We start from the raw sequence: 24,934 nt of genomic DNA, 5'->3' as shown, positions 1-24,934 counted from the left end.
AGTAGGAATAATACATGAAAAGTATTTCTATGGTTCTATGAAGATGAGTCCTGCATTAATTCTGGCACACTGCCATAGGTTTAAATGCAATGGCTGCTCTCCTAAGATTCTTGATAACACAGAAATCATTTCTGTATGGTTCTGAAATCACAATGGTTAGAAAACTCACACACAACTGGAAATGTGACGAATGATCTGGGGGCAGGGCAGAGGGCGTCCGCGACACCCACAGATCACCCATACCTAATCGAAGCGCCATTTAGTTTCCTTAATTGAATTCAGAACTACCCTGGCTTTCGAAATCATAACCTTGAAACGAGCCAGTCTTCCTTGATTTCTCCAGTGAACCCTAACACAGAAATCTGGTCCCCAGCTGCTTCCCTGAACACGGACAGTAAATGAACAGTCAGCCCATCTACAGCCCATCATAAACACAGGCACGCATGCACAGATACATCGTTTTGGGGGGTGAACTTTCATCGGATGAATGTTGTAAGACAAAAAAGCAACCTACTTCTACACCACCAAACCGACTGAACCTCACATAAGCAGGCTTTGCCATACAGGTTAACATTTATCTAAACGAAACACTACACTGTAAATTCTAAGTTTCAGACACTCGTGGAATGGAGGAGGTGCTATCAAGGGTATTTATTTAAAGAACTGGAAGGTACTGCACACTACTTAAGTTCCTCTTCTAGTTCTTTTGCTTGGGGCACGAACGATGGGAGCCCCCGCCCCCTACGATGCGCCGCTGGGCGGCCGCTGGAAGGCAGAAGGGCGCGGGGAGCAGAGGGGACCTGGAAGGCAGAAGGGCGCGGGGAGCAGAGGGGACCGGGGCAGGTGCGGGCGGCTGTGTGACCCCACGCACACGCTTCTCGGCCGCCTTCCGCACCGAATGCTCTCTCCGCAGCCTCGGAGACAGAGTGACAGGCCACCCTCTCCCGCAGTCTGCTCATGACCTCTCGCGCCAGATTCCAGACGAGGAAGGCGCACTCCAGATGGGCTCTAAACTAGAGGTATTTCTCTATGAAAGTGAGAAAACAATGGTAAAGCAGAGAGAATTCCAGAAAACAGAAATGCTTGCAGTAACATCATATAGGAAATTAGCCAGGCAGAATTTCAAGAGAAAAAATTGACTATTACAGTTATGAAGCAGGGTACATGTTCACTTTTGCATTTAATTGCAATGGTTTAGTGAGGTAGCAAAACAGCAAATCACAATAAAAAAATCAAAGTTCCACTTAAACTTGGCTCTCTGATATTTTTAAAAGTTAAATGATTTCTTCAATGGAACAGTGAGAGTTTTTAAAACATTTTACCACAAAAATGATCCCGTTTTGTAAATTAAACACCCAAAACGTCTGAAAGGCAGAACACCGATGGTGAGCAGCCGTTCTTCCTCTCCTTACATGTTCGATAACTTACTCGTACACGGACCAGGAGGCTCTTTTCGGCGTTTGCTTCAATGCGCCTGGGCTTGCGTGTCTCTGCCAGGAGCCCCGAGGGTTTGCCGGCTGGAGAGCGGGCAGGTCACCTTTTGGCAGCCCCGCGCCTCACCCCCAACCAGCACAGAGCACAAGCTGATGAGCAGGTCCAAACAGAGACACCTCTACGCCAAAGCCTGGTTACATGACAGCGGGCTCTGGCTTTTCTGTGAAAGAGGTTTTACATTTATTGAGGGATTTCTGTGAGCTTTCAATAAAGCAAAGTGAAATTGAGTGAGTCCATAAAGATACGGCAGACACCCCAACACATCATGTACACATACACATTCTCAATAATAAAAAATGAATGCAAATAAATGTCAACAATAGAAATAGTAAGGGCAAAACAAAGATATTTCCAACTAACAAAACCAGCCATATGAACGGGCACTTGCAGACACCCGTGCGAGACCACTCCCTCGACACTGTCACCATGGTGAAGAGCTGGGGGAACGTGGGTGTCATTGAGCAGGCCCAGCTAGCTATGCTCACGTGGACCGCAGGTGCGGCCACGAGGGACGAGGCTGTCGAGGAACGAGCGGGCCCCGCCCACCGCCGCGTCAGGAGCCTGACTCCTGTTCACCCGAGTGCGTGAGCGTCTGTCCGACATTCTGAGGGGTTGTCTCTGCAAAGAGAAATTACAGGTGGCTTTCCAAACTTTTTTCTAGAAACTGTTTCATACTTCTCAAATTTTTGACAGGGGCATATATTAATTTTATATTTGAGGGAAATTAGTTGCTATAATGATATCCCATAATTTTTCTTATTATGTTATTCCTTCTGGGTGATAGGAATAATTTTGTATTTTAAAGATTGTCTTAGGTCTTAAGTAATTCAAAGTGGGAAAATGATGTGCTTCTAAAAATTATGAAATCTGGAATAGAATTCACTTATTTTAAGAATGAAAGTTTTAAGGCTGCAGGCACATACGTTTTCCCGTAAGCACCTGCTGAGCGCATTCAAGTGTGAGGTGTCACAAACTGCACGGCAAAATAGGTAGGGGATTTCAGCGCCTTCTGGTTAACTCAAATCAGGCTGCAGATTTGATTTGTTATAAAAAGAAATAGCACTTGGAAGAAAAAAAAGAAGAAAATGTTTTTTCTAGTTTGCTCATAAAGACTTTGAATTGAAAGTATTCCAATAGTTCCATGCAAAAAAAGTGTGTGTGGCTGTTTTGGCGGTATGTTTGTTCTTAGAGCAGACAGATGGCAGGACGGGACGACATGTAATTTCCAGATGCGCGCTTTCCGACTTCAGTGCTGAGACGCAGCGTTATCAGCTAAATCTTGAGCTCGCCCTTAGTCACCACTGCAATACTTCTGGGGTCAACTTAACTGCCCTGAAGCATCACTGAGGGTTAATCGTCCTGGGTAAGAGTCCCCGCAGGTGTGTTCGGTGGTGGTGGGCTCACACCTCTGGGCAGTCAGCAGTGGCTGCTGTGCCCCCCGCACCGAGTGGGCGGGACGGGGCCGCAGTGGGACCTCTCCCGGCCTCAGCTCTCTGCTGTGCACAGTCTGGACTCAAGAGCTGCCCTGTCCTTAACACCTATTTCCTGGCTGGTTTCAAGGATCCAAGGCATCGAAAAGTAGCTCCTTCTTACCAAGAGGTTGGAGACACCTAAACCTGGCAATTCCAATTCAGGTAACACAATGAAAACAAATGAAAAGGTGTCACCTACATTACCTGATGGGTACTTCCTGCTTCTGCATCCATGCGGTAAGCCTGAGCGACACCGAGAGATTTCTTGGGTTTTGATTTGTCCACGTCATGTATCTGTAATCAGATTAAAGAATCACATCTTTAACACGTTAACTATATCGACTTGCGGTTGTGTTGGGGACAACTTTTGTCTCAGTGTGGTTCTGGGTGACTGGGGAAAACCCTTTAGATCTTTATTTAGGGGTTCTCGCGACCCACCATATGGCCAGTGTCCCCGGATTAAAGCTGTTTTCTTACCTGGCCCGTAGAAGCACTGGACTGGCCGTTGCGGGTATGACTGGAACGAGGCTGCTCTGCCGTTTTCGAAGCCTCCTGACCCAGTTTTCGTTTGGACCCGTGGGCCGTTTTACTCGCCATCTGTCTGGGGGCGCTTCCATCGATTTCTTTAGCTTGATTTACTGACTGATGCTGTAGCAGTCGGGCATCTTCCACGTCCGTGTCGGACTCAAAAATGTGTGGTCTTTTCACTTTTAGGGACCCGTGTCCTTTCCCTAAAATTTCTGCTATGCATTTGCTTGTTAAAATTTCTCTCTCTTTCACCTGGCAGTCAACAGCACTTCTTATCACACTGCAATGCTTATCTGAGATCTGAAATCCCGAGTGGTCAGAGAGCGGCTGACTTCCACCGACACCCACGGCTGACGCTTTTCTGGGATATTCTGTCCCGTCTTCACAGGACTCGGTCTGGTTTTCTCGCAGAAGTCTAGAAGTCTTCTGGTTTAAATTCCTCCCATTCATCTGAACGTTACGATTAAATCTTTTTGTAATAGCTGGGTCTAAATTGGGTTTGTTATTCTGGATCACATTGGTTTTAAGCAAAAACAGTTTAGATTCCAACATCGCTTTTGGTTCTAGGTACATAATGTGTTGTTTTCTTTTCAGGTTGCCAGGTTCTAAGACCTTTTTGTTCATGTGTATGGACCTATTTCTGAAGACTGGTATGAGTTTCGGGGCCACGTTACTTTGGGAGCTAAAATTTGTGTCTCGAACTTGAACGCTTCCTCTGGTGGGCTGCGCTGCTTCCAAATGTACCTGCGGCGCCTGGTCAGACACAGCGGCCTTTCTGTTCTGAGCAGAGCCAGGCTGCAGAGGTGGAGTCGCGGAGCCCAAGGGCTTTTGCTGGCTGCCCCAAAGCTCCACCTTGTGGTCCGTGGCTACTGAACAGGGTGGAAGGTGTTGAGCCAGGGTAGGTCCTGTGGAAGGGGCCCGAGTCAGAGAGCACTGGAACCTTTGTTTTGAGGTCAGATTGGGTGGCTTGATTTTGTTTTCCTGAAAGAATATAGATTAAGAGATTTTTAAAATGTAATAAAGTCCTTAATGGAAAAAAGTGATATAAAGCATCATCAAAATATGGACATAAAGTAACACTATACCATGTAAAACAGGTAAAAATCCAAAACAAAACAAAAAAATGCAGAAACAAAAAACCAAAGGAGCCTTCTTGAGGAAATGTGTGTATTTCTTATGGTTTGTACCCCTCTTTAGACACCAGCCTTTTGTGACATATTTTAAGATGAAGAAATGTTTTAAATTCTGTGTAACAACTTTAACGATTTTAACGATGATCAGCTACCAGCCGTCCTCCAAACAGGCCCACGCAGCTCCCTCGTCACTCACTGTTTCTCCCTCAACTCCTGCCACAGGCAGCCGTGGCTGCACGATGGACACGGGGCTGGGTTCAACACCCACCCACGCTTCCTCTGGTGTTCCTGCTAGAGCTGGGAAATCGAAGATCGTCCCCTTCGCAGCCAGGGGCCAGGATGTGATTTGGGGCCGACCAACCAGGGCACGCGCACCACGTTTTGGAGGCAGGCAGGACGTAGAGCCACACGTGCGAAGCTGCTGCTGAAAAGCTGGACTGCGGACGCCCTTGGCCTCCTAGCTGCAGAGTCAGCAGAAGCCTGGGGTCCACCCACCAGCCTCGTCGGTGTGTGGAAACAGCGCCCAGGCACTCACTGCCCTGACGTGGACAACGGGGAGACGAGGGGGACGCCCTCGACCATGCAGCCCTGCATGCCCTCCTCGCCCCCCAACGGAGGCTCCCCCTGCACACAGAGGAGAGAGCGGGTCTCATGTCCCATGAAGTGCTGCCTCCCAACCTGTGTTTTGTTGGAAGCGGCTGAGTCATTTAAAGTGTCTAGAATGATTTCTTTTCATTTGATGAAAATAGTTAAAGAACTAAGTTAGAATCAATCATAGAAAACTAAAGAACAGCCATTTTTTTGGACTCCTGGTGTTACAAACAACAGTAACGTCCAACAACATGCCTAGCACTCGGCACACCAAACGACAGAAGCAAAACGAGCCGCCTCATTCTAGGCAGACTCCCAGAACAGGCTCCTCGTGTCCCGGCATAAAACTTCGCTAGAAAATGCATCTGGATGATGTTTGCATTCACACCTGTTCTGTCTCTGCCTGTCACTCAGAGGTGTCTACCTGATGGAAATAATTCCCAGGAGTTGTTTTGCCCCCCAGCCTGTCAATACATTATTTACTCGTTCTTCCAATTTCTAAAACACAGTCAATGGCCTAAAGTGGGAACCTCTAGGTTTATATTCAAAATTTATGAAAGACTACAAAAACGGCCCACAGAAACACCAGATGAGATCATAAATAATTTAGGAACTTAAATTTGAGAGCTTAAAATACTTAAATGGTCACCAAACCAAAGCTTCAAGAAGTCATAACCCCACAAATAATGCGTGCTTCGCCACACTGTTACCATTACTCTCCCAGGGGTCACTGGCAGATGTGGCTTAGTTGACTTTCACTTTCTAAAATGTTACACATAATTTATATAGCTTTGTACATTAACATGAACTTACAGAGGGAAACCAAAAGCTTTAACCTCTATTTAGATGTGAATGGATTGACCACAACGACCCATCAAATGTGTCTTATCTATTAAAATCCGGCTGTGCATTGCACACCTTGAGCATTTATAAAAGTTGAACCAGAATTCAGTGACACTTAGATCCATCCACAGGTTTGTGGGTAATATGGGGTTTAGAAGGATGCAGTAACTTTAAATGACACGATACAAGGAAGCAATCAGCCAAATCTGGGATACAGGACATTTTCCAGGGAAAATTATCTAGTTTTCCCTGGAAGTAACTGGCTTAAAATAAAGAGCAGTGAGTTGGAATGTTACAGAATGAAAGAGACTTAACAGAAATAACCACCAAATGAAATTATGTGGCCCTTGCTTGGATTCTAACTTACACAAAATGCCTACAAATTAACCTCAGAGATCATGGGGAACTGGGGAATAACATGGTATCAGATATTAAGGAGTTGCTGTTAAGTCTTTAAAGGCCCTGTGAGACAGACACGCACGCACAAGTCTGCAGATGAGGTAAGAGCGGGCTGGCAGGGCTACCTGGCACCTGCTTTGCCTCTGACTCCTCCCTTCGGGCAGGCAGGCTTCCTGCCCCGCCCGCCCACCTGGCAGGCGCGGACTCCAAGGGCAGCCCCATAAGTACCATGTGCGCTAGCCTCCATTTCAGACACCTCCCCCCCCCAGAGAGCCTGATTTGTGCCCAGTGCTGTTCTATCACCACCACCACGCCCCCCTTTGCAGCCAAGGAAGCCAGGGCCAGGGAGATCAAGCAAGCTGCCCGGACTGCACACACGGTAAAGGAGTTCGAACCCAGGCAGCCTGTCTCCACAGCCTGGGATCCTAACCACACGTCTACACTTTCTCCAACTTCAGGATTAAGAGGCTGGCTTTGGGTTTCAGTCGTCATTCTGCAATATATTTAACTGTACGGCTTTGACACGACTGCCCGGAGGCCCTCAGATTCGGTTTCCTCCTCTGCAAAACTGAGAAAAAAATCCTTTGTTCCAAGAGTTTATTTTGACAATTAAATGAGATAATATGCATAAATTAGGCAGCTGGCATACAGAAGGCACTAAATGAATTGAGCAGGGAACACTCTTATTCTCAGGAGCAGCACAGAGACCAGACTTTCCAATTTGTTGTTTCACAGTTAAGACCCAAATTTTCCTAAGCTTATCATTTGGGTTCCCATTTCTAAAACAGACACGGGCTAGAAATGTCCAGTATTCAATAGCCACAGAGGCCGGCAGCAGTGAGGCTCCCCTGGCTGTGGTTGGTGGGGCACGTGAGTGTCTCCCACGAGATGGACAGCAGTTTGAATATTGTGCCTAAAATGCCACCTGGTGTGCTTGAGTGGGATGTTGTCGTGTTACGGAATTACGTGCTTATGATTTTGTAATAAAAAGGGGTTTTATTTGTGCATCTTCAATAAAAATGTAGGAAGTAGCAGCCTACCCTCTAAATTCCTCAAGTTCGGACCTGTCCAACAACTGAACTTTCTAAGCAGTTACATCTGGGCAGGAATTTCAGACTCATGGTCACACAGATGTGAACGGTATCTGTCCATCCACACTCCTCTCTGAGGACACAGCCTTGCCCACAGACCCACCATCCAGGCTGCCATGGTTTTAATTTAGACCATGGGTTTGAAGAGCTGCCCCTGCCAGGGACACAAGCTCCACACGTTGACTAGTGGCTGGTTAGTGGCAGGTGAGCAGCCTGGCCTGAGGGGACGAATGGGGCCCATCACACTGGCTCTGGTGAATTTCAGTGGGGGATTATAAAGAGATGGAACAATCAGCGTGTCAGCAAAAGCTGAAGAAGCGCCCTTCAGGACACGTGCTGCAGCCCCAGCGTGTCCATGCACATGAAGGCCAAATCCCTGGAGCAGCGGGAGCTACAAGCAACAGGGGACATGGACACATCCGAGAGAGGAGACCGAGCAGACACAAAAATATTTACTCCATGTGATACTTCAAACTGCTCCAGTTGTTCAAACTTTTGTCTTTCCTTTGATGAAAATATGTTAACTATGTGTCATTCTGCAGAAAGATCACTGTTGAAAATTTAAAATTCACTTCCTTAGATTTGTTCTTTAAAAACTTTCCTCTTAATTTTGTTTTCTTTGAACAAAAATATCTTATTCTAGTGAATGTGAGGATACGCCATATTTTCTTTACCAGTATCACTTAATTTCTACTTCCTTTTCATAAATAAGATTTCACTTAGCATGTCATCTTACAATGAAAATGGTATTGAAATAATTTAATCTCTATAAGTGAAATCACTCAAAGCCTTTTTCAATCACGCAGACTCAAACGAAGTAGCAGAAGTTCAAAGTCAAGTTGGGTCTGTATGAGGCAAATGTTTCCCAACTATCCTGTAAGGTCACCCCTTCACTTAATGACCTTAGTGAACTCTGCTGTCCCAGGTGCTTGGGACAAGGAGGTGGACACAGGCCCCAGGCCAGGGGCTCCCACTAAGCAGATTGGCGAACTACGCTGATGAGCGCTCACTAAGCACCTGCAGTGATAACAACCAATGGCAGTGACAAATGGTTAAGTCCACTAGCAGCCAACAGGGAAGCACTGAACTGCGGCCTGAGTCAGAAATGTCTCAGGGAACTGGACAGGACATGGGTCTCTTACCTGTACGCGTGGTTTAGTTAGTTCTGGTGTGTGGTAGCACGATTTCGTTGTCATCTTAATGGGAAACCCACAGATATGGGGAAGTTCGGACTTCAGATCTGAAAGAAAGCTTTTCAACACACCTTCCAAGTCTGCCCTCGGGAAGAACTGCAGCGGCCGACTCCTGATGCAGCGGAGGGGGTAAGTGAGCGGCGTTAAAGATCAGTGAACATCTTCACGGACTGAGAAAAAGTGAAACAGCGACTGCTGGAAAGTGTGCAGCCTAAATCCTAACTATTTCACATAGTGCTTATTAATTCCAAGCTAACTCATTCCAAGTTCACAATCCAAAGCTAAAAAAAACACGTTTCCTCACAGGAATAATATTAATTACTTCTGTTTTAATACTCACAACTGAGACAACTCAGTGTCTCCTTAGGAGATGGCTCTCTATACAGACTGGCCAACGACGACAGTCCAAACTGATTTATAAGGAAGACACTATGGCCCATACGACTGTAAAAGAGTTTACGGTCAACAGTACGCGGGCCACATCTCCAGGAGGCAGGGAAGGATCAGGACAGAGGAACAGCACGGGAAGATTTCACCGAGGGCCCAGAAGCAGTTCTTGGAAAACAGCAGTTACTTTTCTGATGAAGACTCTTCTGAAGATTTGGAATAATGACTTGTCATCTAACGAAAGGGAATGATTGAAACCTGTATCTGTCCACTTTCCTTTTATGTTAACACGTGGGTTAGGAAACAGGGAGAGAGAGAACACTGTGGCCCCTGTCCCCCCCTTTGAAAGCCAGTGGTGACGACGCGAAGGGACAGGGACCGCGGGGTCGGGATGCAGAGCTTCGCCTGAGCTCTTCCCTTGGGCTCTGTCACGTGCAGACTTTTAAAATACTCTTAAGATGTTTTCTTAACTCTATGGAGAACATCAAGTACAGGGCAAGCCCTCTACATTTGCCCGTAAAACAATTTTCCAAAAATAAAATTCTTTGTCAAACTAACTCTTCCCTTTCAGAAATACCAAAGTACCACCGGAGGGAGCCCTTGGCTAAGGAGAATCCACGACTGTGTTCTCCCTGTCCACTAGGAATCCAGTGAGCGCTTCCCTATCAACCGCACAGTTCCCTCGCTGTCTGAATTGCTGCGGTCGTGTTTCAGGGAAGAAGTGGTTTTACGAAGCTCATGCTCAAGTAAAAATGGGAAGACACTGAGAAACAAAACTCAGGCAGATAAATAGGAGCAGAGAGGAGAGCAGCTGCATCTGGACACAGAGAGGGTGGCAGTGTGTCAGCACCGGGGCGGAAGGTGGCGGAGAGCAGCAGGCCCCACCTGCGTGTAAAGGATATGTAAAGGCCCTCCCTCCCAGCATCCTGAAGTGGACGCTGCAGTACACGTGAACACCTCCGGGATCTTCTGGGAGTTTATAGCCGTACTGAAAATGAAGAGCAAAGCTGAAACTCTCTGAAGAGAAAGCCAAACTTAGATTACACTATAAGAAGCCAAACCAGGTAGCCCGTAGTGTGGGTTTCTGTCCCTTACCAGGTCATCCCAGTGCGTCTGGAAGTCTGCGTATGACTGGAAAGGGCAGTCGGGAGGCGCGGCACGCAGGATGCTGAGTATCTGTCCCAGTTTCATGCTGTGAGAGGCAAGAGTGGCGGCGCTGCATGAGCCACGGCGTAGGTGTGGGGTAGCTACGCGCTTCAGACGTGTTCAGGAAGACTTAGCGACTGCCAGCACGTAAGTGATAGCCACTGGTCCCTCGTCCCAAACACACGCTGGATTTAAATTTTAGCTAGAATTGTTAGGAAAAACTAAACTGAATTGATGCAAACAATATGCCAGTTATAAACACAAAATAATGACTAATGTTGCCACAAATAGATATGCCTGGTAATTGTTAGACTTTAGAGAAAAGTTTAAGAGTTGAATAAACACGAGTTAAATCTGTATTTCCCATCTACCCTTTCCTGAATGATAAAATTATTAGGTGTATGCTTGCTAATGTTATTTTTCATAAAGCAGGTTAAAATTTCATCCCACTATTCCTATCCATATTAATAATAAGCTATTTTTTCTGAATATAGTACAAACTTAACTCATTTCAAATAATACTGAGTCATTAATTATATGTAAAAGTTCTCAGGGTTATATTGAGATTATTGTAATAGTTTTCATCTCATGAGATATCTATAAATTTTACTTTAAAATAGATCTAATAAAATGTATTATAAATGTATATTATATATTTAACGTACAATTATTTTAGTCACCTGATACAGGGAACTGATGGCTTCTGTAAGTACGACAATATACTTGTGATCTCTCTTTAAAGTTATCATTCAGTTTCAGAAATTCACAAAATGGTTTCTGCTTTTGCACATGTCAGTGTTGAAGCAAAATTAGAGAAAAATGGTATACCATGTGCCTCGTCTGGGTAATGCAGACCGAAATCTCACCTTGGCAGAACGTAGCACTCGTTGCTTAAAATCGAATGTCCCTCAATGACAGCACTCTTGTGAGTATCAAAGTCCTTTATGACACTTTGAGAAATACCAAATTCTTGTAGCTTTTAATAGAAATAAGATTTTAATGCATGAGTCCTCAAAAGAATTTGGCAAACAAAAAGAAACATTAAAGCCTCACGCACACAGCCAGCTGTGATTTTGAAGGCGGTGGTTACGCTGGACCAACCACCTCCTGTAACGTGGTCCGTGTTCCGACTCACTCTGTCTCTCCTCTACACACCCGCACGTGTTTCCTGCTCTCCCTCCCGTCGCCCACGCAAACCTCCTGTCCTGCACTGCCTCACAGACATGCACAAACCGACCGCTCCTGCAGTCGGGACCCGGCGAATACCCCGTCGAACAGGTAAGTGAGGTGAGATTGAGAGGGGCTGACGCCGGAGGACGACGGAGGGAATGAACTGAAATGAGCTGAACGAGCACGTGCTGAATGTGCAGCGCTGGGCGAGAAGAAAGCGGAGCACCCCCTCATTTCCGGGGTTTGCTCCCATGCTGACAGGAGCTCTACTGTCCTGATGTCGATACACGACACCTGTTGCTTCAAACAGAGCAGGTGAGGCAATTTATCTGGTGGGCAAAGCTGGGACAGCCCCGTCCTCTTCCCCGTGGGAGCTGGCCCGTGGGCAGTGAGTACGCTACGCACCCTCAGTCAAGCTGGGAGCAGGGTCTGATCTCCCCAGGGAGCCCGTGGCTTCTGCACCACCACTCACAGGTGGGTCAGCCAGCCTCATTCTAGGGTGCAGACAGGCCACCTCCTCCCAGTAATCTTGTCCATCTTTTTCAGTAGTAAAGAGTGTGACTGTGTGTCTGTTACAATAAATACAATAAATGCAAAAAACTTGAGAATGCTTTACCCAGACAACACCAGTTAGGCCATGCACTTGGGTGCTATGAGAATAAAAATAAAAGACATGTCCTTCTCCTAAGAAGGCAAGAAGTGTTATGTGTAACTGTTGTGTGTTAGGGGCAGCGGGGAGTCCTGAAGGCCACTAAAAGGGTCGTGGAGCAGGAGAATTACATGGCTGGATCTGTGCTGAGCTGACAGTAATTTCTTTGGGTAAACAGACTAAGAACTGCATCAATATATTAAGAATTTAATATGGGTTTTGAAAATTAAAAAATCTTATCACTCTTATTAAACATTAAAACCTGCTACATGTCAGTAATAACAAGAAATATACTAAGAAATCTAGCACATATAATAAAGTAACTGTAGAGATAAAAATATGTGGTACCTCAGGTGGCGGCAGTCTGATTGTATAAGCTTCTATACTCAGACAAACTTGAGTCTCTGTTACATTGATGTCTAATACTGAAAATAAAATATTTAATTGTAAATTTTCCATCCAATCAAATTAACTACTTCATTAGTTAACAAAATTAACAAAAGAATTAACAGAATCTATTCAAGTTGGAGACGCAGTAAGAATGGACAGTTCTCTACAGGTGGTGAAAGGCAGCCTCTGAAAGACCGAGGCTGAAACAGCCTGGCTGCGTGGGGGTGTTCGGGAGGGTGTGCTGGGTGCTTGTGGTGGGGTGTCACGGGCAGGCTTGCAGTAAGGGAAATGAGGTCCACCGTTGAGAGGAAAACTGCACGAGTTCCTTGTACAAGCCTGACACCTATTCTGTGTGAAAAATGGAGAGTGTCTTCCGAAATCAGGAGGTGCCGCCAGACTCTGACCCCAGTGGCCTTCCCTAACCATGCCCTCAGGTGCCCTGGAAGGCTCCTAGCATCTGATACAGCCTCAAGGCTTCTGCCCGCTTTCTCATAATTAAAAGCACTCACTGAAGGCAAATATGGTTACCTTGGGAAGGTAATGTTCTGTCTCTTGACCTGAGAAGTGGTCCTAGAGTAACTTTAGTTTGTGAAAACCCCATGAGCACTGCACTTCCCATCTGTCAGTCTCACTGTAGAATATTAGAGTCAGTAAACTGAAAGACACAATTCTAACACAGAATTGTGGTGGAGGCCTTTGCTCCCCTAAACTGTTATCTTTACTTTACTCTTATCTCTGAACTGTCGTCTCCTGCTGGTAGTCGAGGATGACAACTGTCGTCTCCTGCTGGTAGGTGAGGATGGCACTAAGCGTAGCACTGAGCCCACTGGCCCACAGGCAGAGTACAGGCAGGGCCGCTGTCCGACTCCAGCAGGAACTAGTACAAGGAGGGCAGCCGAAACGGAAGAGCTGCGGACTACGGATGTCCCCCCAGGGGTTAGGGCTGTGCCCAAGGGCGGGAAAGGCTGCCGGGACCGACTAGTCATGTCTGCTCTCTGGGGACGACTGTTCAGGAGCCTGTCTGCCTGCACAGTGCAGCCGCACCGCTGAACTCGATTAGACCGTATCACGCACTGTCATTTTAGATCATCTGTGTCTTCTCAGTTTTTTAAGAGAAGAATCATGTTCTCATAAGAAATAAAGCTTTTGCTGGCAACTACCCATTATAAGTGGCTATAAGAATTAAACTACTTCATAGTCATAATTTTTTAAAGAAATAAACAAATTATAACTTTTATTCAAATTGTGAGAAGTGAATTTTTCTCAATGAGGTAGGCTATGCACTTTGAATCAGAGGTGATTTTCCCAGGTGAAATGTGATTATAACACCTGTTTGAATTCTGATATGACCTAATCACCACGATCGTAACAACTCAACAATCTGTAGCACTGTTTAACAACTGCTGATTAGATTAACGTTTCATCTATTAACTTAAGCATTTTTACTTACCAACAGCATTTTGCTTTCCCATCTGAGAAAGAAACTCTCTTCCTTAAAAAATTGATAGGATATATCATATTATTATAACCCACAAATCATGCTTGATAAATGCAACCTTTTTATGTGAAATTATCAAAGTTAAGGAAAATGCTTTAAAATGCAGTTTTATACAAAGAAATGTCAGCTCACATAAAAAATATAATCATTCAAAAATTATCTCTTCAATTAAAAGGATAAAAATATCTTATTATAGCCTCAAATATTTATTTTGTAGTATAAAATGCTTAGGAAATGGTCAGACCTCAACGTAAAACTCAATACCATTTTGGTTCCAGCAATATTAGTAATTTGTTTACAGTAATTTTTATCTCTCATATCTTTTTCTTCTAAGCATCAATTATTACATAATAAACGTATTTTCTTTAAAGAAATAAGAGCGGGCCTCTGGATACAATCCCCAAGCAAGAAGACGATGTCTGTGTTGCTGTGGGCCTGCCTGAGAACGCGTGGTGGGGCTATGCTTTAGCGACTACTTCCCGAGTGGACTCACATAACAGAAGTGACCTGTCTCAGCAAGTCACAATGGCTGACAGGGAAAAAGTCACCTTGCACCAGGAGATGGCCGGTCTTATTCCAGGCTGGAGCAAGTCTGGCCGTGAGTGAGTACGAAAGGCAGTTTTGAAGAATTACAGGAATTACTCTTTGAGGTGCCTCTGCCTGAAAAGGTTAAAGGACAAAATATGAGCAAATCACAGCAATCAGTGTGTCCCTACAGACTCATGGAAACTGTCTGCACCAGGACCACCCTCCACAGGCTGGGCTGCTCTGATGTCAGCTGTGTCACTGCCATGGTCACCACAACCCTACCTGGTCCTAAGGTTAAGAAGCATTGAACTGTTTTCACTCTGAAGCCATGACGACTGTCATGCCGTGACAGCCCGTCTCTGCCTGCTTGTCCGCCTGACTCAGAGCCCGAACCTTCAGAGCGCCTGAGCTAGGCCCCGCAACTCACTCTGCAGTCTGCTGTACACAGAAGACACAGACCAGAACCGCACTGCAGCAGTTCTCATTACTGCCCACGCTCTCCAGTTCCGCACCTGAAAACAACGAGATGCTTCCCCGAGTACCAGCAAAACGCATCTCTCCTTGTAGAGAGTTTTTTAAAAGCAGGACTTCTGACCAACAAGACTAACAGGATGCAGACTTACCCTCCACCTGAGACAAAACTAAAAACTGGGCAGATCATATGAAACAACGGTTCACAGGACACTGGACATCAAGCCACAAAGAAGAGTGGCCCCTAAGAGACAGAAACCAGCACACTGACCAAAGAGGGTTTCCAGGTGCGGTGTGGGGCTGTGGGGGTCCTGGAATAGCTGGGGGACTCCCTGGGTTGAGGGGAACAGAGCTGACATTCCAGGGCAATAAGGACGGTAAAGCCAGGGGGACAAAGAATTGGAGGTGAGACAGCGGCGCAGAGAGCAGACTCGGAGACCACAGAGCCCCTCTCGAGTACGGATTAGCACCCTAGTGAGGAAGCTCCTCCGGGCTGGGGAGAGAACCAAGGCCGTGTTCTCTGCATGTCTGTGCAAACACAGTCCAGAGGAAAAGGCTGCGTGTGCCTCTGCTGGTGGGACGTGCAGAAAAGTGGCTGTGCCCAGGAGAACTGTCTCCCAACATCATCCCCCTCATTTTCATGCCATTTGGGCTTCTGGTCAATTTCCCAGGATGCAAGTAAGTAATCCGTTGGTGGGGACAGGACCAAATCTGTTCATCTCTCTCAAAGAGAATTAGGGCTCCTGTCAACAGGACTCCAAGCAGCAGGGGAGGGGGCCAAGCTGCAATGTTGACTTCACATGTGCCCCCGGGGTCCAGGACCCAGGCAGCTGAACGAATCCCGCCAACTGTCAGGATGTCCCTTAGGAAGCCAAATTCAACACAGGTTCAGCAGGAGGTATGGGCTCACAGGTGCGCCAAGAGGAAGGCGAGGGCAGGTCTACCATTCATAAATATCTTGCCTGGTACCCTGGATGCCCTCTGCCAGGGCAAAAGTGGTCTCATGGATCCCATCTGCCACAGCTGCGGGCAAATCCTGTACCACACTTTCTCAATAACTGATAAAACAGGGAGACAGAAGGTGAGAATCCAGTACCTCAACAACATCAACTTATGTGACCCAACTGCACTGTAGACTATGTGACACAAGAGCACAATATACCTTCATCTCAAGGGGACAAAAATCATTTCCTAATGCAGACCATATTCTGGGCCATAAAACAAGCCTCAGTAAATCCTAAAACGTTCAAGTCATACAAAACACGTCCTCTTGCCACAGTTAAATCAGAGGACAGTATCAGAAAGATCTCTGGCCCCAGCCGGGTGGCTCAGTTGGTTCCAGTATTGTCCCATACGCCAAAAGGCTGTGGTCGAACCCTGGCCAGCACGCATGGGAGGCAACTGACTGACGTTTTTCTCTGTCCCTTCCTCTCTCTCTAACATATCCTTAGGTGAAGATTTTTTTAAAATATATTTTATTGATTATACCATTACAGTTGTTCTATCCCCCCTTCATTCCCCTCCACCTGCACACCTCCTCCCCCACCATTCTCCCCCCTAGTTTATAACACGTGTCTCAAGTTCTTTAGATTCTATATTTCCCCCACTATTCTTGCCCTCCCCCCTATCTATTTTCTACCTACCGTCTATGCTACTTATTTTCTGTACCTTCTCCCCCCTTCTCCTCCTCCCTCTCCCCTGTTGCTAACACTCCATATGTTCTTCATTTCTATGGTTCCACTCCTGATCTAGCTGGCCTCTTGGTTTGCTTTTGTTTTAGGTGTGATTGTTAATAACTGTGAGTTTGCTGTCCTTTCACTGTTAATATTTTTCATCTTCTTTTTTTTATATAAGTCCCTTTAGCATTTCATATAATAAGAGCTTGGTGATGATGAACTCCTTGAACTTGACCTTATCTGAGAAGCACTTTATCTGTCCTTCCATTCTAAATGAAAGCTTTGCTGGATAAAGCAATCTTGGCTGTAGGTCTTTGGATTTCATGACTTGGAATACTTCTTTCCAGCCCCTTCTTGCCTGGAAGGTCTCTTTTGAGAAATCCGCTGACAGTCTGATGGGTATTCCTTTGTAGGTGACTATCCCCTTATCTCTTGCTGCTTCTAGGATTCTCTCCTTCATTTTCATCTTGGCTAATGTAATGATGATGTGCCTTGGTGTGTTCCTTCTTGGGTCCAACTTCTTTGGCACTCTCTGAGCTTCCTGGATTTCCTGGAAGTCTATTTCCTTTGCCAGACTGGGGAAGTTCGCCTTTATTATTTGTTCAAGTAAGTTTTCCACTCGTGGCTGTTTCTTTCCCCCTTCTGGTACCCCTATAATCCGGATGTTGGAACGTTTAAAGATGTCCTGGAGGTTCCTAAGCCTCTCCTCATTTTTTTGAATTCTCATTTCTTCATTCCTTTCTGGTGGGATGTTTCATTCTTCCTTCTGGTCCATTCCATTGATTTGAGTCCCAGTTTCCTTTCCATCACTATTTGTTTCCTGTGCATCTCCCTTCATTTCAATTAGTTTAGCCTTCATGTCCCTTTAATTTGTGACTATAATCAACCAGTTCTGTGAGCATCCTGATAAACAGTGTCTTGAACTGTGCTTCTGAGAGGCTGGCAATCTCTCGATCGCGTAGAGTTATGGGCTCTGGGGCTTTGAGTTCTTCTTGCGCCATCTTTTGGGCTGTTCGTGCCTGTTACGTAGCAGGATTGGAGCCCTAGGTGTTCACCAGAGCAGGGCAACTAAGTCGCTGGGTTGTGACACTGTATGTGGGGGCAGGGTCAACAAAGAACAATGGCGTCCTGTCTGCTGCCTCCTGCCTCGGCCCCCACAGGGGGCCAGTGCCACAGCTGCCACCGTCACCTGGGCCCATGTGTTTCGTCCCACTGCACGCGAGTGCGCCACCGCTGTTAGCCCTCCACTGGGTTCGCCCCCTGGGGCCTGCGTGGTCCGTCTCACTGTGCGCGAATGTGCGACTGCGGTCAGTCTGCCCCACACCCTGACGCGGTCCAGGCTACTTGTGCGCCTAGGTCTGGTGATCTTTTCTGCCCGACTCTGCTCCACTGCTGGCTCCGCCCCTCTTACTGTCCCGGTTGAATGGTTCGTTGTTGTCAGACTTCCGTATAATTCAATTTTCTGTTCTTTGGCTGAGTCTTTGTTCTCCAAACCTTTGTTGTATTCAAACCTGGCTGTGGGAGAAGGCACAGTATTTCCACCTATGCCTCCATCTTGGTGGAAGTCCCTTAGGTGAAGATTTTAAAAAATCCCTAAAATATCCCCAAATGGTGGAAACTCCATAATACATTTCTAACTAGTGTATAGCTCAAAAAAATCAAAGGGGAGTTAGAAAGTATATTGAACTGAAGAAAATGAAAGCAAAACATAGTTATGAGAAAATTTATAGCACTTAAGTGTGTTTACATTGGAAAAGAAAAAGTTCTCAAATCAGTGACCTCAACTTCCACCTTAAAAAGGTCGAAAAAATGAGCATCATTTATTTTTGCTAACGAGGTTTCCCAGGAGATGCGTTTACTCGTCTACCCCTTCAGCACATTCATTGGGTGCCTGCTGAGTGCCTGGCTCTGTGCTGAGTGAACAGAAGCAGACGTGCCCTGGCCTTACTGGAGCTCACCCCACGGAGGAGGGTCAGCCTCCTACTGTGGGGAGGGCTTGGACAAGGAGGTAAGGAGGGCGTGGTAATGGAACACAGCGAGCATAAATCAAAGGGCATCATGGCCTTAGGCGAGGCTTCATGTGCGAGGGCCGGGGGCAACCTGTCCGGCCAGGGGCCTGGCCAGCTCCAGGCCCTTTCTGCGACGTGCTCTCTTGTCTAGATCCAGCTTAGCTTCCCAGTACATCTGATGACCATTCCTGGTTATTCCCAAAGGCACTCTCATTACCACTGCATGGGATCACATTTTATTTGTGTTTGCATCTCCCCATAAAGAAATACAATAGAAATAAACCCAAAATAAGCATAAGAAAGGAAATAATAGAGGCAAAAATGAAAATCAATGAAATAAAAAAGAGAAAAATCAATGAGACCAAAGCTGTCTTTTGAGATCAATAGGACTGTGAAGCCTCCAGCAAGACTGGTAAGGCAGGAAAAGAGGCGCACGCCACCAGTGAGTGGAACGAGAGAGGAGACACCACTCCAGGCTCTGCAGCCGAGGGAAATCAGGCAAGACTACAAGTAAGTTCATGTCACTGGTCTGACGGCCGAGACGAAAGACACAGTCCTTGAAACAGACAACTTGAGTATCTCTATTATCTATTCAAGAAACCGAACTGTACTTAAAATCCTTCCTTTATGAGTAACTCCAGGCCCAGATGATTTGATTGGTGAATTATACCAAACATTTATAGAAGGAATAGTAAAAATTCTATACAAACTCCAGAAGCTTTTTAAAAAGGACAAGACTTTTTCCTGTGGGCAGGGAATTTATCTGGTTCACGGCTTCAACTCCAGAAGCAAGTAGAATGCTCAGCATATAATAGATGTTCAATAAATACCCACTGGCTACAATGACTATTATCCAAAAGTATCCATAAAGACAAAAATTGAGCAGAATCATGAAGGCCCAAGAGGGTAAGAAAGTCAGGCTGGGAGAAAGCTTATGAGTTTCAAGGCATTTGGGATCTGTAAGCCCGGAGAAGGGGACAAAGCAAGTTTACTTAGTCCCAGGGGGGCACTGGGGTAAGTGGGAGAAGGAAGAGAGCATAAACAAAAGGAATCTGGACAACTTCCAGGGATAAGGCCGAAGGTGCGAAGTAAAACACTGGAAAAATACTTCATAAAGTGTGTTTTTATTAGTGTATAATGACTGCAGAAGCTATATTTCTTAGTTTTTTATTTTTTCTTATAATCTTAAGATATATATACTTGGTATAAATATTCTTTTACTCAGTACTCACATGTGATCTATTCTTATGCTAAAAATAACTTTTAACCTTTAGAATTCATCTCTAAAATCATATTGTATCGATTAGTTTTGTGACACACTTGTCAAAAAGGCACAATTTTGACCTTGAAGTCAATACATTAATAAGATTAAATTCTCCACAAGCAGCCCGTTAGACAGCAAAGGGATCTCCACTAAATGGAGACACTTGTCATAACAAAGGACAGAGTTTTGTAGAGATCCCTGAAAGACCTGGTTTCCAGTTCTAGGTAAACAATACCCCGTGAATTTGGTTTTCACAGTTTGGACTCCTCTGAGCACAAGGATGACACTAACGCCCTTCCCCACGGTTCCTGGAGAACACAACCCTCCTGCAGACCATGACCAGTGGCTGGACCTGCTGCCCAGTGGTTTAGAGACACCTCTGGGGCCGGGGAGACCCCATCCCAGACCCTAAAGCGCACGCTTCATCCTGGAGAGGGCCGGCAGCCTCATTCCCTGGACCTCAGCAGGTTGGTCTGCTGGTGTAACGGGGGGCGCAGTGCCTCAGAGAGACGTGCGGAGACGTGACGTGAGCACCAGCCACGTCTCCTTGGCCTGAGTAACTGGGATGCACAAGGCGCTCGACCCACGTATTCCTATTTCCCTTGCTAAGATCTAGAGATCATTACCATGAATGTGATTTAAACTGTTTTGTGCCTCTACTTATTAGCTATATTGTTACAAACCGTATTTTTTATCTCTCAGGGCTTTTCTTCATCTGTACAGATTATTCACTTCCGGGCAGCTACATACCATAAGTAAGATTATGCCAGGTAAAATCCCCACAAGTTGTTACCCAGCAAAAATTAAGTGTCTTCCCTTTTGTCTCTACTAAATGAAAACCACCATTCTGCTCGTTCGCATGCACTTATGAGAAAGATACCCCAATTTTTGTTGGCTGACAAAAAAGGTGAATACAAAATTAATATGAACAACATCTGGAATTACATCTTTTTAAACACTTACCTTAGCTCCATACTTTTCAAGATAGGCATTAAGTTTTCCAGCCTTATAAAATGGTATCTATAACAAAAATCCACATATAAAAGTGACTTAAGAAATATGTTATTAAAAAAGCAATACCTAAAAGACTTAAAAGGCTCGGCAGCAGAGCACAGAACTGGACGTCTCCCTGACAGCCCCTGCACCCCAGATGCCAACCTCCCCTGAAACACAGGAGGGTGCGCTCCCCTCCAGGGAGGGAAGCCTTTCTGGGGGTGGCAGGAGCCCCAAAACCATATGACAAAAGAGGCCAGTAAGCTTCATATAATAAACACGAATATGTTTCTTTACCTAGAGTATGTTCTCAGACATTCACAAGGAAAGGGACATAAGTGGGGATCAAGCGGAAGCTCACACGGCCAAGGCACCCAGCTCCCCCACGAAAGCCATACAAACCAGCAGGCAGTGTTGGGGACCTGGAAGACCGGCAGGTGTGGAAAGTCTGCAGATACCCAGTGTCTGTGGGCATGTGGAAATACAGAATTTTCCAAACACGGTTTGTTAAAATGTAATCTAGCTCAGCTTTTCGGAGAGCAACTTCACAGTATCCAGATTATAGTTAAAATGAGCTGCAGTCTCAGTTCTAAGAATTCAATCCACAGAAACTACCAGAAAAATGCAAATGATACCATTTCTATGATGCTTTCTGAAGCACTGTTTGCAAGAGCACAACACTAGAAACTCCAGATGTGCATTAGAAAGTGAAAGGCAAGTTTCAAAATAGCATGCACAATATTTAAATATTTTTGTAATATTTTAGAGCATGTAAATACTTATAAAAAAGCAAAACATATTTTTCAGATGGCTATTCTAAGATTAGAATATTTGAATTTATTAGAACTCTAAAATAATCTCCTCTTTGTTTCATAAATTTTTCAGGTAGAAAAAAACACAATTAAGAGATATTAGTATAGTATCTACTTGTTCACCAATAATTTGTTCTTCTTAACAACTATATTAAGGATGAAAAGAAAAAGTTGGACATATAGCCACATAACCCAGAAGAAAAAGACCCGAATATTCTGTGTGGCTTATCTGCACTGTTAATAAATGTTGATTTCACTGGATTCTGGGGAATTACAATCTGAGAGTAAGAGGATTTTCAGAAAGATTTTTAACAAAAATCTCGGGATAGTATCATTTTTACAAAGATTTTTGGTAGTTCATTATCATTCCCAGTTATATATAGTACTAGGAAATATAATTTTTACTAACTGTAAAAATTAAATTTCCAAATTAAAAAATATGTTGATTTAAATTCTTTAAAAGCAATTAGATTGGTTGGCATGAGAACTTTCTTCCTTTTTATTAAGTGTAATTCTAAAGAATAAAATATGACAAGAAGATTATCTTCAAAAATTTTGCTCTAACATCCTCATTCCTACTCTTTATCTTAACATTTGTGACACAGGAAACTAAATATTAGAACACAAAAATGAATTTTAAACATCAGGTATATCGAAGTTAAAGTTTGCTAATGGTTCAATCGAACTACAAAATAGTGCAACTCATCTTCACAAACCATCTCTAATTTAGCTGTAAGTAGTACCTGGATTACTGTGTACCAGTATTGCCCAAAGTAATTCATAGTAATACCTTATAAAATGTTAAAATACTAACCGCCATCACCACCCAAATTTGGCTAAATACTCCAGGCACAGGTGACGCAAGAATATCTTGGTGTAAAAACAGCAATTGCCTGTGGAGATGAAAGGTATTAATTTTAAAGTGGACTTGCCCACTGTCTGTCTTTACTTTATCAGAACATTTAAAAATCACTTAGTTCCGGCCCTGGCCGGGTAGCTCAGCTGCTTGCAGCATCGTCCTGATACGCCCAGGTTGTGGGTTTGCTCCTCAGTCAGGGCACATACACGAATCAACCAATGAACACACAAGGAAGTGGAACAACAAATCAATGTTTCTCTCTCTCTCTTTCCCTTCCACCCCCTCTCTAAAATCAATCAATAAAAAAATCATTTTTACTGATCATCTAATGAGATCAATCATCTAATCAAAAATTTAAGTCTCTTCTAGGCAAAGACTGTGCTACAGATTTCTGTACCTCTCCCCATGCTTAGCATAGTACCTTGAACACTGTAGGCACTCAGCCAAGATTTGAATAGAATTATAAAATTTAGACACTGATATTAATATGTAACCTTGTCCCTGCATCTGAATGACCTAACCTCTTTCATCTGTGAATGAGAATTCCTCTTTTAAACACCTATTTCCACCCTGGCTGTAGATCTGAAGAAGTCTTGATACTGAAGAATCCATCTCTTCTAACTCCAGTTTCTTCCATTCTCCTTTGTTTTTTACATGGTTGGGGGAACAGGGGTGGGGGGCAGTCCAATGATTCAACTATCAGTAAAGTTATCAACTACTTCAATGTTAGAACTATTGACTAGATTCTTTTCCTGCAAAAATGAATTTTTTCCAAGCCAGAGTGACATTAATGGTTTTAGTTTAGCATTCAGCGGCCAAATGAACATAGAACAAAAATGACCACAATTGAAATTATCATCAATAATTTTGCTTCAAAGATGAAGGAGAAGGTGGGAAAAACACAAAAAGAAACAGAGTTGGAAATATAAAAATTTTCCAAATTTTCCAAATTACTCATGGTAAAGGAAACACATTTTAAGAACCCTGAGAATTTGGGGGGGTGACTCCAAAAAGGGAGAGTGACAACTCTCCCAGCGAACTCCTCTTTCATCAGAACCTGGTGCGGCCGGTGCTTGGTTCTGCGGGCCCGGCCTTTGTCTCAGCGACTCAGTGACCGGGAGCACGAGTGACCACACCCCGCTCTGTGGCCATGGTCTCCTTTGATTTGAGAGCGAGTAGCAGAAAACCTCATATTTGGTTTTCTATCTATGTGTCTCCCAAAGGTGTCACAGGAAACCGCTATCACACTGCACGTTAGCAGGAAGGGTACAGGTTCCTGGGTGCCCCTGGGTGGAAATATGTACAATAGGGAGAAAAACATCTTTGTGAATAAGAGAAAATGGAGGACATCCAAGTGTCTTTCTCATTTCTGACTCCCAGCAGTCTCAGAAGTGCTTGTTCATCTCCAAGACATCCAGCTAAGGTAGAATCCCACCACCTGTTCTCAAGTCTCCCTCTGACCGCCTCAAACCAGGTAAGGGACCAACACATGGCAGGTCCTCAACTCAGCTGCTTTTCACAGGCTCTCTTGGAATGGGCATTTCCATAGTGTTCTTGGAAAAACACTCTTCAGAAATACTCTTATACTGACCTGAATGTTAATAAATTGTATTAGTCTAAAACATTTACAGTATCTCTTAAAGTGCCTCATAAACAGAAGGTACTCAGTATTTATAACTACTTCTAAGTTTCAGGGAGCCTGATTTAATTCATCAGTGTCTATAAAAATTTTAAATTAAAAAGTTCACACAATTTGGCTGGTGTGGCTCAGTGGATTGAGTCCAGGCCTGCGAACCAAAGGATCACCAGTTCGATTCCCACTCAGGACACATGCCTGGGTTGCAGGCGGCCCCAGTAGGGGGCATGTGAGAGGCAACCACACATTAATGTTTCCCTCCCTTTCTCCTTCCCCTCTTAAAATAAATAATTTTTTTTAAAAGTTCACACACGAAGTCATAAATATAACAACTCAACAATGAGACAGTATTTTAAGTATTTTACCTCAAGTATAATAATATATACTTTATAATATCTCAAGTATTTTAAGTCCTTCCCTAAATATAATCCTCTGGACCCGCACAGAACAAAACCGAATTTGTTTTGTAATTATATACACAGAATGAGTGAATGAGTATTTTGTTTTAAAACAGCTCTTACAGGTCTCAGAAACTTTGGGGAGTGTGGTAGTGGAACGTGTTTCTCACCTGCACATCTTCAGCTGCGCACTCCTGACCTCAGCACCTGCCCCCGAGTGGCGCAGTGCCACTCTGACAGCACAGAGTCTCTGCAAATCTGGGACTGTGACGAAGAACAGCGACTGCTGCTTGGAGTCACCCAT

At 44.7% G+C, this 24,934-nt stretch overlaps 1 protein-coding gene across 1 annotated transcript; it reads right to left on the bottom strand.

Annotated features, from left to right (window-relative positions):
* Positions 1-697: 697 nt before the first annotated feature.
* On the bottom strand, positions 698-24,934 carry CUNH18orf63 (chromosome unknown C18orf63 homolog). Its single transcript, XM_037031428.1, is given in 14 exon segments — positions 698-765; positions 3,171-3,203; positions 3,206-3,260; positions 3,444-4,475; positions 8,694-8,877; positions 10,034-10,119; positions 10,227-10,323; positions 11,144-11,253; positions 12,445-12,521; positions 13,937-13,978; positions 14,533-14,644; positions 20,896-20,952; positions 22,552-22,630; positions 24,801-24,934. Coding segments are annotated over 14 exon segments (2,166 nt in total).

The sequence above is a fragment of the Sturnira hondurensis genome, unplaced genomic scaffold (assembly GCF_014824575.4).
Source record: "Sturnira hondurensis isolate 20B ecotype Veracruz unplaced genomic scaffold, ASM1482457v3 Scaffold0001872, whole genome shotgun sequence".
Lineage (NCBI taxonomy): Eukaryota > Metazoa > Chordata > Mammalia > Chiroptera > Phyllostomidae > Sturnira > Sturnira hondurensis.
Note: the sequence above shows the minus strand (reverse complement) of the source record. Positions and strands in the feature narration are given on the sequence as shown.